The sequence below is a fragment of the Herpailurus yagouaroundi genome, unplaced genomic scaffold (genome assembly GCF_014898765.1).
Source record: "Herpailurus yagouaroundi ecotype Mexico unplaced genomic scaffold, PumYag 160, whole genome shotgun sequence".
NCBI classification, from domain to species: Eukaryota; Metazoa; Chordata; class Mammalia; order Carnivora; family Felidae; genus Herpailurus; species Herpailurus yagouaroundi.
Genome location: NW_024412401.1, coordinates 35739267 through 35752879, shown reverse-complemented (window position 1 = coordinate 35752879; position 13613 = coordinate 35739267). Strand labels below are relative to the sequence as shown.

The following is a 13613-nucleotide window of genomic DNA, read 5'->3' as shown; positions in this document are numbered from 1 at the left end:
TTTAAGGCAAAGGCCATACTATCTAAAAATAACATTTAAAGTGCTAAAATTTACATTAAAAACAATTCATTTCTGACAGGTGGTTTACCACAGACATCCTGATACAACGAGTATTTAAATTCCATTCAAAAACTACGCAGCAGGTATAGAAGTTGTTGTGCTAAATAGGTTAGAAAAAAGTAGAATGAACTGGAAGGAAACCTCCAGGGAAAAGACCTCTGCTTTACTAGAGGGCAGTTAATATTTACAGATACAAGGAGTATTTCTACACTAGCCTGGCACCTCCAGTCAATTAAACGATAAAGCCTAGCACTAATCATTAGGACATTACATACAGAGGACAAAAAAAAAAAAAAAAAAAAAAAAAAAAGATAATCCAAGCAGAGGGAAAATGGGAATGCAGGGGGGAGAGAAGAGAAAAAGAAGGGAGATAGAGGAAAAAAGGCAAGGTGCCTCGCTCAGATACCCTTGTCATCCAGCAATATGGCTCCCAAGGGCTAAAAAGAGAAGAAAATGGCTGCTTCCAGACTTTTTAAAAGATTTCTTTTCTTTTTTTTTAATTTTTTTTTTCCACGTTTATTTATTTTTGGGACAGAGAGAGACAGAGCATGAACGGGGGAGGGGCAGAGAGAGAGGGAGACACAGAATCGGAAGCAGGCTCCAGGCTCCGAGCCATCAGCCCAGAGCCCGACGCGGGGCTCGAACTCACGGACCGCGAGACCGTGACCTGGCTGAAGTCGGAAGCCTAACCGACTGCGCCACCCAGGCGCCCCAAGACTTTTTAAAAGATTTCATCGCAGCCCCCAAGCTATCAAACCACATTAGATCTCAAAAAAGGAAAAACTCATAAAGATCACTTAGGGAAAAAAAAAGTCTTGGGAATAAGAGCCCTGATTTTCAGTGCTCTAATCTGAATTTTATCTTGAGCATTATAGGCAGTAATCCCGGAAACGTGTGCCATCTAGAATATATCATGAAATGACTAAGTATCAGTTCAATATTAAAATTGGAAAAGAGCAAAGCAGTAGTATACTGATAGAGACACCAGTGAACAGAGATCATTTTGAAATATTAAAAAGAATGGCTCTCTAGTTTACAAATTATCTCAATTATGTTAAATTGCAGGCTTATAAGAATTGTAAGACATCTGTGAAATCTTAAATAATCTGAGCAAGAATTGCTCACTGTATTAATCACACTGATCTCTATTTTTTTGTTGTTGTTTATTTACCCTTTTTTTAGTAATCTTACACCCAATGTGGGGTTTGAACTCATGGCCCTCACATCAAGAATCACAGGCTCTACAGACTGAGCCAGCCTGAGCTCCATTTTTTTAATACTTCGCTCTGTCTCTAAGAAGACACAATTCAATAGAACACTGAATCTAAATTAACTAGATACCATTGCACATTGTATTTGATTTAAAAAAAGAAACAGTTGGTTTTTTAAAAGTTTTATAGCTTTTCTCAGCCATTTTCCTATAGTATCTGTATGACTTAAATGTTTTTGACAATTAGGTGTCCATAATTAACCTCTTTAATGTGACAAGCAGAGCCATATAAGTTTTTGAAATAGGATCCATTTCCATCAGTTGCTAGCACACAAATTTTGTAAATTTTTTTTTTTACATTTATTTATTTTTGAGAGACAGAGACAGTGCGTGAGCAGGGGAGGGGCAGAGAGAGAGGGAGACACAGAATCAGAAGCAGGTTCCAGGCTTTGAGCTGTCTGCACAAAGCTCAATGCAGGGCGCGAACCCACGAACCATGGGATCATGACCTGAGCTGAAGTCGGACGCACAACCGACTGAGCCACCCAGGCGCCCCAATGAGCACACACATTTTAGAAGAGTCTCAATATCTGCTTATTTTAATATGTATACTTTACCTTGTTTCAAAAAGGATTCTAGAGGACACAGAACATGCATTCAGAAAACATATTATTCAATAAAATACAGAATATTAGCACATCTTAACCAAAATATTGTTGCCAATGTTCTTTAGCTTTCCTTGTCAAAATGTTGATATTAAGTTTGCAATTTTACTAAGTACGGTAGAAAAAGGGGTAGGGGAACAAACCTTAGTGCTTTGCTTGAAAACAATTCAAACCAGGAAGTATCCTTATTACAATAAGAAAGGGATCAAATCAAATCAGTAAGTAATTCTGAAGGTGGCACCAGAAGAAAGAACTTAGCAAAAAAAAAAAAAAGGGGGGGAGGTAAGATTTAATTTATACAGAAATTAAGCAGTTGCCTGGGTGGCTCAGTCGGTTAAGCATCTGGATTAAGATTCTGGATTCTGACTCAGATGATGATCTCAGTTTGTGAATTTGAGCCCCACTTCTGGCTCTGCTCTGACAGCATGGAGCCTGCTTGGGATTCTCTCTCTCTCTCAAAATTAATAAATAAACTTTAAAAAAAAGAACTGTTTAAAAAAAAGAAATTAAGCTGTTGACTATTTGCTCTATGTTGAGTTACTCATTTCAAAAAGGTATTCTTAAAATTCCTTTAATGAATGAACTATTCATTATAATGTTATAAACTAATTGCATTTTTTTCATTCTATTTTCAGGATCCTGTTACTGGAAGTCACAAAGGTAACTATGTAGGGCATGAGAAAATAAATACAAAGCCTCTCTATGGTATTTTAATGAAGCTAAATGCACTAACTGAAAGTATTTAAAGAAAACTTTACTGTGTATCATTAAGCACAAAATAAATAACTTACAACAATTGTAGACTTGTCTTAAGTCTAACACCATGGGTTACTTGGAATATTAAGCTACATTTCTCATGTTTGTTTTAATTAAAAAAGTGCGATTTTATCATTATGTATATATTATAGAGGGAAGGGGATATATCATACTCCTATCTTGAAAGAAGTCAATTTTCTCCAAATTGAGCTGCAAATTTAATACTTCCAATTAAAAATAATATTTTAATCATTCCAATTGAATAACAAGGTTACTTAGGGCTTGGGAAAAAAATCTTAAAGTATATCTTTAAGTAAAAATGCATAAAATCCAATAAAGTTTGCAAAAGAATAAGGGGCTTTCCTCACCAGTAATGAGGTAATAAAACTTCATTAATTAAAACAGTGGAGGGGTGCCTGGCTGGCTCAGCGAGTGGAGCATTTCACTCTCGATCTTGGGGCTGTGAGTTCGAGCCCCTCACTGGGTGTAGAGATTACTTAAAAATAAAAATTAGGGGCGCCTGGGTGGCGCAGTCGGTTAAGCGTCCGACTTCAGCCAGGTCACGATCTCGCGCTCCGTGAGTTCGAGCCCCACGTCGGGCTCTGGCCTGATGGCTCGGAGCCTGGAGCCTGTTTCCGATTCTGTGTCTCCCTCTCTCTCTGCCCCTCCCCCATTCATGCTCTGTCTCTCTCTGTCCCAAAAATAAATAAAAACGTTGAAAAAAAAAATTTTTTTTTAATAAATAAAATAAAATAAAAATAAAAATTAAAAAAATCTTAAAAAAATAGCAGATACTAGTACAAGAATAGATCGATGAAACAGCACTGGGAATCTTGAAACATGCAAGAATACAGAAGAATTTTAGTCTATAATAAAGACAGTATTTCAAAACTGTGGTATAATCAAATAATAATTCAATTAGTGATTTTGGGACAAGTGGCTAAATATTTAGGTGAACCTAAAATTAAGTCTCTAGATCTCATCATATCACAAACTAAAATAATGAGTACATTACATGATAAAATGTAAAAAAAAAAAAAAAAAAGGAAAGAATTCAAATTACTAAAAGAAAACGGATATTAACCATATAATAATTGGAGGAATAGCTATAAAATTACACAAGTCAGAAACATTAAAAAAAGAAAAAAAAGGCCCTGACAATCCAAAACACAGGTGCACATACTTTCCTCCACGTTAAACGTATGTACAAAAAAAAAAAAAAAACACAAAAAAAACACACACACAAAAAAAAAACACACACACACAAAAAAAACACACAAAAAAAAAACACACAAAAAAAAAACACACACACAAAAAAAATAAAATAAACGTATGTACAAAGTTGAAAGACCAAAAAAAAAAAAAAAAAAAAGATGGGGGGAAAAAAAATGCAACCTATCACAGAAAAACAATCTTCGTATCAAAAAGATTAATACAGGGGCGCCTGGGTGGCGCAGTCGGTTAAGCGTCCGACTTCAGTCAGGTCACCATCTGGTGGTCCGTGAGTTCGAGCCCCGCGTCGGGCTCTGGGCTGATGGCTCAGAGCCTGGAGCCTGCTTCCGATTCTGTGTCTCCTTCTCTCTCTGCCCCTCCCCCCTTCATGCTCTGTCTCTCTCTGTCTCAAAAATAAATAAACGTTAAAAAAAATTTTTTTAAATTAAAAAAAAAAGAATACAGCAATAGATTGCAGCACAAAGGATTATGAGTATGTAATTTACAACTAAATGTAACTAGCATACCAATATATGAAAAATGTTCAATAGAACTAGTAATTAAAGGAATGAAAATAAAAAACAGAAAACAGTGAGGAGCACGATAAAATGCAAGGGGGAAATGAGGACCAAAATACAATGTTACCAGGACTCCGAATAGATACAACCTTCCTATAGGGCAATATGTAGCAAAGTTTAAAATGTGCTCCTGGCCCAATAATTCCTTTCAGGAACCTAAACTAAGGAAATCCTCTCAAAGATGTACACATATGAATTCATCACAGGGTTGTTTGTAATGTTGATAATCGGAAACCTAAATGCCCATCAATGAATACATATTAGTACCTCATAAACGAAAATGCCATAAATCTATTTAAAAGGATGCAGAGATGATATTTATTAAAATAGGAAAAAAGTGGTCATGACATTTTACATGGAAACCCCATGTGAGCAGGTTGGGCAAAGCCTGGATGTCTTGTTCTTCAACCTTATTTCCAGCACCTAGAAAAGTGCCTTGTAAAAAAGGAGCTCCCAGAAAGCATTTTACTAAATAGATAAATTTTAAAAGCAGGCTACAGAACAATAATTATAATGTCAATCCCCACCCCGTTCCTTCTTTCTTTCTCTCTACACACACACACAATTGGAAGGACAGCCACAAAAGGCTGACAAGGTGAAGTTCTGGTGTGTGTAACTTTTCTTTATTCCTCTCTGTACTGTCTAAATTTCTTACATAGTTAGCATTTTTAAAATTTTTATGATTGGAAAATAGTAACAACATTGCTTTTTAAGAACTCATATATATTTAAAATGAACTCCAGAAAGTGTTCAGTGACATCAGCTACAAACTACAAAAACTGAGATCAGCAGTATCCAAGCGGCATGTTTTTTTCACCTCCAAATAAATATCTTTGGAGTATGTTTTCTACAATGTACCACCTTTTTCCAGTACCAGGAAATGCCACCCTATCCTGATAAAATGCAAAATTTCCAAAAGGAAAAGCACATTTTTTTCTAGAGTAAAAAGCGGGGTGGGGGGGGGGTGGTGAGTAACAAATTTCTTAAAAGTCCTCCCATCTCAGGGTGGCTCAGTAGGTTAAGGATCTGACTCTTGATTTCAGCTCAGGTCATGATCTCACAGCTCTCGGGATAGAGCCCTGCATCCAGCTCTGCACTGACAGCCCAGAACCTGATTGGGATTCTCTCTCTCCCTCTCTCTCTCTCTCTCTGCCCCTCCCCCGCTTGTGCTCTCTCAAAAATAAATAAATAAACATTAAAGAAAAAAGTCTTCCCATCTCCTCTATTGACACACGCCCTCTTCTAGTTGGTGATAAAGATTACTATGCATAATCATGTTTTTTTCAGGCTAAAATGCCAGTGAATCTGTATCAGCAATGTGCTCTCTGTAATGCTTTCCTTTCTTTAGGAAGGCAGATTTCATTTTAAAGACATTTAAACAAGTGAATGTTTATTATTATTCTATCATTATTCATTACTCATTATTCTATCATTATTCATCCCACTACCCTATTTTATATCATTCAGACTTTATCACTATGTGAAATAACCCTATTTGAATTATTATCTGCCTCTCCTTTCCAGAATGTAAGCTCTATGAGGACAGGAATGTTGTCCTGCTCACCACTGTGTCCCCAGTGAATGGCATCTAGTAAGGACTCAAGATGTAGTTGTTAAATTAATAATGAAAAAGGTCGGGAGGGGGGAGATAAATTTAAATAAGACTATATGTAAGGAAATGGAAAAAAGGAAAGAAAACTACAATGAAATACACAAGCTGACGTGACTCTAGGCTGTAACGTCAGCCAGGAGGTTTGGTGGATATTTTTCAAGGTGGACAGGTGCTCCACACCTATCTAAAGGCATCCAGGAAGAAGAAAAATCCACAGGGAGGTCTCCGGGTAGCTGTGTACAGCTCCCAGAAGAGTGAAAATGATCATCATCATAACAGAAATGTCGTCCAGGTCGAAAAAACAACTACAGCACAACAACACACTATATTTGGCCCAGATGAAAAATCAAACGAAGCCCCAACACAATGAAACCAAGCAAGCAACGTTCCGCCGACACATAGAAAGATCATAGTCTCCTTTCCCCAGGCCGTGCAGTCGCCCGCAGCCCAGCAAACCCCCTCACTCACCACTTTCCCCCCTCAAGGACCCCCGCCCCAGCTGGTCCAAGGTGAGAGGGAATGGAGTAACAGTCTGAGAATTAGCTTTCTCCACTCCCACCCGAGCCCAATCCTCTCCAAAGCGCAATGCCTCCCACTCTCCCACCCGGAGGCCCTGACCCCCGCGCCAAGGGCTTCTCCTGCTGCCCCTCACTCACGTGTAGATGATGGCCATGAAATGCATCAGCCACAGCACCAAGAAGAGGACGAACCCGAAGACGGCCATTCCCTCCAGGGCCAGGTCCAGCAGCGCCATCCCCCGGCCCGGCCCGGCCCGCTCCGGCCGCCGGCGCGGACCGCGCTCCCGCCGGAGGACAGGGTGGGCGCCCGGCGCGGGGGCGCTGGAGGGGAGAGGAAGGTGGGGAGAGGAAGGGGCGGAGGGGGGTGGGGACGGAAGGGGCGGGCAGGGCCTGCGCGCCCCGCCCGCGCGCACTCGTTCCCTCGCTGCCCTGGGCGCGCTCGCGGCTGCGGGCGCTGCGGTGGCCGGGCTCCGTGGTCAGAGCGGCAGTGGCCCCCACGCTCCGGCTCGCCTCTCCACACCCTCACGGCCGCCGGCCGGTCCTTGAGCGCCTGCGCCCCAGATGCCAACGCCCCGCCGCCTCGCCGCGGGACCCCGGGCCGCGCAGCTCCGCACCCTGCTCCGCCGCCGCAGCTCCGTGCACTAATCGAAACCGGCGGCCAGCGATCCGACTCCCCGGCGCGCCCCGCCTCGCCCCCGCCCTCCGGAACCGTGGCGCCCGCCTCTCCGAGGGGCGGTGCGCGCCGCTGCTCCCCGCCCACCTTGCCGCCCTCGCGCCCGCTGCGTCACCGTCACCTTCGAGAGCGCGCCCCCGCGAGGCTTCTGCTGGACGCGAGCCCGCCTTCTCTCCCCGGGCTCCTGTCTCCGCCGGCGCCTACCCCTCGGCGTCGGGCGGCGGCGCCCCGGGCGGCCAGCCCTGCAGCCCCGGGGCCGGCCTCCCCCGGCGGTGGCGGCGCGTGACCGTGTGTCCGGCTCAGAGGCTGCTTGCCCTCTGTCCGGCTGCAGTGTTCGGGGGCGCCCCAGAGAAAGACACGGAGTTCCAGGCAGCCGCTCGGGTTGTCTCGAAATCCAGTTTCCAACGCTGTATCTGCAGCTTCTCCGCCGGGCACCGCTCAGAGAGGCTTAGGCCCTCCTCCAGGCCATGCTCCTGGACGCACGGGTGTCCCATTGCCTTTCTTTCTCAATGCTTTTAATGCTGTGTTGTCTTGGATCACAACCGACCGGAGAGCAAAATAATCGTACGCCTCACATATCTCTAAGCACCGTAGAGAATGTAACGTAAAAGAAATTCTCACATTCACAAATATAAGGAATCAGTTAGTATGGAAGTCCCCTAAGACTACTGTCCAATACGGTAGCCATATGTGGCTATTGAGCGCTTAAAATGTGGTTGGTAGAAATTGAGACGTGCTGTGCGTCTAAACCATACGCCGATGTCGAAGACCACCTCATTAACCAATTTTGGTTACAATTATTGATTACATCGTGAAGCTATATTTTGATATATTGGGTTAAATTAAAAATTATTGATTTTACTGTTTTTGTTGTTTTACTTTTAAAATATAGCTAGTTACCAGAAAATTTTAAATTACGCATGTGGATAGCACTGCTCTAAAATGTTAAACAGTGGCACTATGGATTGTAAGGCAATTTAGCATTTATCTTCATTTTAAATCTGTCCAGGGAGATGTTTTAATCTAGTATTAAATGTTCCTGTTTGTTTCTTTAGCCTAGATGAGTTTATATTGTTTCTTGATTGTTTTATGTTTAGACAGTGTTTATTATTTCAAGTGATTTCCTTTAAAATAATCCATGACCTCCCTTGAGATTTCAGAATTGCATTCAATTTTGAAAAGAAGTTGGTTATTTTATCATTGCTATTTATTATAGCTGATATTGAGTAAATGAACTACCTTAATCTACAATTAAGTGATAAATTACAATCAGAGAAGAGTTTAAATTAATGTCTGTACTGAGAACCAATCTGCATTTACTATACTTTGTGTTTTACTGGGGTAAAGTCGGTGAGAAAGAACAATGCTTACACAGGAAACTTCTATTGTTCAGAGTTATTGGTTGATGAATTAAAGTTATAGTGGGATGGTACACTACTAGCAAAATAACTACAAATGGAAAAAAATTTTAAGTTTATTTACAGAGAGAGAGTGTATGTGCACACGTGTGCGCGTGTGCAAGCAGGGGAGGGGCAGAGAGAGAGGGAGAGAGAATCCCAAGCAGGCCCCACACTTTGAGTGCAGAGCCAGAAGCAGCAATATTGTACTTGAGCCTAGTTTCGGTTGGTCTTGTACAAACCATTCTACAGTATCTGTTAGGACCACATATTCCAAAATGAATATGCATGAATATGTAACCCTAAAGTTAGAATATATAATCCTAACATTCTATAGATACTATAAAAGTGTGCATTTCTTCCATGTAGCACAGCAGCATAGGAGTCTAGCAAAGACCCTGTCCACTGATCTCACTTTTAGCAGTTAACACTTTTTTTGGTTATCTAATGGGCACTCTTCTCTTTTAGAAAACCGATTTCATGAAGGCCAGGGCTTCTGATTCTCTCCAGAGATAATCGAGTACCATTTGTATATATTAGAATTCACACTAATAAATTTTGAGGAGCAGTGTTTTGAGGAGCAGTGTTTTCAGAGGCAAACAAAATCCAAAATTAACTATCATTTAATGGCCCTAGAAACTTTAGTTTATAAAACCTTAACAAGAAAATAATTCCAAATATCTGGTTCAAACCAAGTAGTTACAACACATTTTTGGCTTGAGCCAAACCCAAACCAAAATATTTATAGCTGACTCTAAACTGAAACTTAAATAAAATTGTATTAATTCTGGCCCCATGTCCCCGAAAAGATAGGGCAGAAGGCTGGGAGAATACAGGTACATACATAAAATTACTTCATAGAAACAAAATTTATCTTTGGTAAGTTAATACTCTTAGTTACATAATGCCCTATATGCCTATATATAAAGCTTCATGTTACATTTTTTAAAGTTACATTTTCAACAATCAGGATACCTAATTTGGGTTGTGTCTAAGAAACATCATCTTTGGTGAGATTCTAGATAAATCAAGTTTAAAATGTGACACTTGAGGGGCGCCTGGGTGGCGCAGTCGGTTAAGCGTCCGACTTCAGCCAGGTCACGATCTCGCGGTCCATGAGTTCGAGCCCCGCGTCGGGCTCTGGGCTGATGGCTCGGAGCCTGGAGCCTGTTTCCGATTCTGTGTCTCCCTCTCTCTCTGCCCCTCCCCCGTTCATGCTCTGTCTCTCTCTGTCCCGAAAATAAATTAAAAACGTTGAAAAAAAATTTTTAAAAAATAAATAAAATGTGACACTTGAAAGGCTATGCACAGAAAAAACACTGAAAGAAATACCAGACAATTATTTATCTTTGAAGAATGAAATGTGTTGATTTTTTTTACCTGCCTTTTTATATTGTTGATTTCCTATAATGAGCATTATTGTTTTTATGGTGAAAAATATGGCCATTTTTCTATTTTACAAAGGGGTTGATGAGAACCAAGTAGAAAATTTTTGTTATTTATTCTTTTAAAATTATGAGTGGTACAGTCACTTTGGAAGACAGTTTGGCAGTTACTTACAGAACTAAACATACTCCTAACCATATGATCCAGCAATAGCATCCTTGATATTTATCCAAATGAGTTGAAAACATGTACACACAAAAACCTGCACACAGATGTTTCTAACAACTTAATCATAACTAACAAAACTTGGAAGCAACCATGTTATTCAGCAGATGAGTGGATACAATGTGGTACACCCAAACAATGGAATATTACTCAGCACCAAGAAGAAATGTGCTATCAAGCCTTCATGAAAGACAGGAAGGAAGATTAAATGTATATTACTAAGTGAAAGAAGACAATCTTTTCACTTATATGGCATTCTAGGAAAGGCAAACCTAGAGACAGTAAAAAGATCAGTGGTTGTGGTTGTCATGGGAGAGAGACATGAATAGGTGATCACAGAGGATTTTAAGGGCAATGAAACTAATCTGTACAATACTTTGTTGGGGTGCCTGGGTGGCTCAGTTGGTTAAGCGTCTGACTCTGGATTTTGGCTCAGGTCATGGTCTCATTGTTTGTGTGATTGAGCTCCATGTAGGGCTCTGCACCGGCAATGCAGATCCTGCTTGGGATTCTCTCTCTCTCCCTCTCCCTCTGCCCCTCTCCCACTTGCACTCTCCCTCAACATAAATAAAGAAACACTAATACTAAAATGGTGGGTACATGTATTATACATTTGTCAAAACCCATAGAATTTACAACACCAAGAGTGAATTCTAATATAAGCTGTGGACTTTGGGTAGTGACATTGTCAGTGGAAGTTCATCAACTGTAACAAAGGCACCACTCTGGTGAGGATGTTGTTGGGGGTAGGGGTGCTGTGCATGTGTTGAGGCAGAGTGCATATGAGAACTGTCTATAATTTCTGCTCAGTTTGGCTGTAAACCTAAAACTGCTCCAGAAAATAAAATCTATCTTTTAAAAACTAATGAGTACTCCACCATATGTATATGTACATATTGTAAGTGTCTGAATGAGTGAGATAATCTAGTTTGTCATCAGATCCCAGGGCTTTGCTCCTTCTAGGCACTCAAATATTTGTTGAACGAATGAATAAATAATCTATGTTGAGAGAAGTCACCGGAAAAATTGTTAAACTTTCTCCTTCTCTCCTTTCAACTTTTTAAATACTTTAAAAATATTTTTTCTTTGTGGAAAAAAATACACATTATTTAACATAACCCCTCCTTCATATTACATAATTAGATCACAGAATTGCAGAGAGTAACTACAGGTTAGTTTGCCTAATTACAACCTGAAGACCTGCTCCAACCCCTATATTCTCCTTGACAGAGTCAATGCATGACTTTTATGTCAGCATGGGACGTTATTTTCCATCTTTGTCATTATTATAAAGAATCTTTCATATAAACATTTAAAAAATCACAATTCAGTTCCCTACAGTTAATGTGTTGTTATTTTTAAAAGACAGGTATACTGTGAATTTTCAGCCCTATAAAAAACTTTTTAAAAATAACATTAAAAAAAAAAAAGGTGATCCTCCAGAAACTGGGTAAATTTGAAGTTTCAAAAACAAAGTTAAAATCAATTGATCTGGAATTTGTGGTGCTAGTGCCAAAAGAAGTAATTTAATTCATTTGTTTTTTTCTCCCCCTCAGCATGTTTTGCAATTAGTTAGAAAAATGCCTTATCTACTTATTTAACTCAGGTGCTTAACTTACATTGGTTTTGTTACCCATGAAATGGGTAGGAACAAATCCTAAGATACTATATTGCTGTGAATAGCCTTCAAACGCACAAAGGTTCTAGGTAAATTCTCAGTTCAGGGCCTGATCCTGACAGTCCACACGTATAGTGTGTTTGTATGTCTGGGTGTGGTCCAGGGGAGTGCCTGGAGTTCACTAGAGTTCATTATTTCATTCTCAGCTGTTTTGCTAACTTATTCAAATGATTAAAATGATTTACTTATACTAATTTTTCTTTTCAAAACTCATATTTGGTTTTGTTTTAGTCCATAGTGTGCTACTGTGCTAGGTTGAAGCACTAATGTTTATTCTTAAAGGAAGCTAAATAAAAGATTTCCAAATATGTCTCATGTAAATGTCAACTATTTTCTTTTTCAAAATATTTTTAAAATTGCTTTCCTTTTATTCTTTTAATTAAAATGTTTTTTTTATTTATACTCTTTAGACTTTGTTTTTTTTTAAGTAATCTCTACTCCCAAAGTGGGTCTTAAACTCATGACCCTGAGATAAAGAGTTGCATGCTCCACCAGCTGAGCCAGCCAGGTGCCCCTAAAGTTGCTTTCTTTTTAGATAGACTCAAGTCAATTTATGTATTAAAGTTTATAATGTTAAAACATTCACCTAGGCTGTGTGCGTGTGTGCATGTGTGTGTGTAAACAAACTTGGTAGTTTATTGAAAGAAAGAGACAAAGACAGGCTGAGACTCTAATTTTTTGAACACAACATAAGTTATATGCCAGAAAGTTTTTGAAATATTAACTTGATGGGGTGCCTGGGTGGCTCAGTTGGCTGAACGTCCGACTTCAGCTCAGGTCATGATCTTATGGTCTGTGAGACTTATTAAAGTCTGGGGACTTTAATACCCCACTTACAACAATGGATAGATCATCTAGACATAGGATCACTAAAGAAACAAGGGCCCTGAATGATACAATGGACCAGATGGACTTGACAGATATATTTAGAACTTTTCATCCAAAAGCAGCAGAATACACATTCTTCTCAAATGCACATGGAACATTCTCCAAGATAGAACACATACTGGTTCACAAAACAGCCCGCAATAAATATAAAACAACATGCACATGTTCAGGTCAAAATGCTATGAAACTTGAAATCAACTACAGGAAAAAGTTTAGAAACCCTCCAAATGCATGGAGGTTAAAGAACATCTTACTAAAGAACGAATGGGTCAACCAGGTAATTAAAGAAAAAATTAAAAAATATATGGAAACACACGAAAATGAAAACACAACAATCCAAATCCTTTGTGATACAGCAAAGGTAGTCCTAAGAGGACAATACATTGCAATCCAGGCCTATCTCAAGAAACAAGAAAAATCCCAAATAGAAAATCTAACAGCACACCTAAAGGAACTAGAAGCAGAACAACAAAGAAACCCCAAACCCAGCAGAAGAAGAGAAATAATAAACATTAGAGCAGAAATAAACAATATAGAATAAGAAAAAACCCCAGTAGAACAGATCAATGAAACTGAGTTTGTTTTTTGAAAAAATACACAAAATTGATAAACCCTTAACCAGACTTCTCAAAAAGAAGAGAGAAGACACAAATAGATAAAATCACGAGTGAAAATGGATTTATCACAACCAATCCCTCAGAAATATAAGCAATTATCAGAGAATACTGTGAAAAATTATACGCCACAAACAGGAC

At 39.6% G+C, this 13613-nt stretch overlaps 1 protein-coding gene across 1 annotated transcript in view; it reads right to left on the bottom strand.

Annotated features, from left to right (window-relative positions):
- UGCG (UDP-glucose ceramide glucosyltransferase) overlaps positions 1–7273 on the bottom strand; it is a 39211-nt gene extending 31938 nt beyond the window's left edge. Inside the window, exon 1 of the mRNA XM_040481960.1 lies at positions 6750–7273. Coding sequence (XP_040337894.1) covers positions 6750–6847 — 98 coding nt within the window. The 5' untranslated portion in view covers positions 6848–7273. The remainder of the gene's footprint in view (positions 1–6749) is intronic.
- Between the last annotated feature and the right edge of the window lie 6340 nt (positions 7274–13613).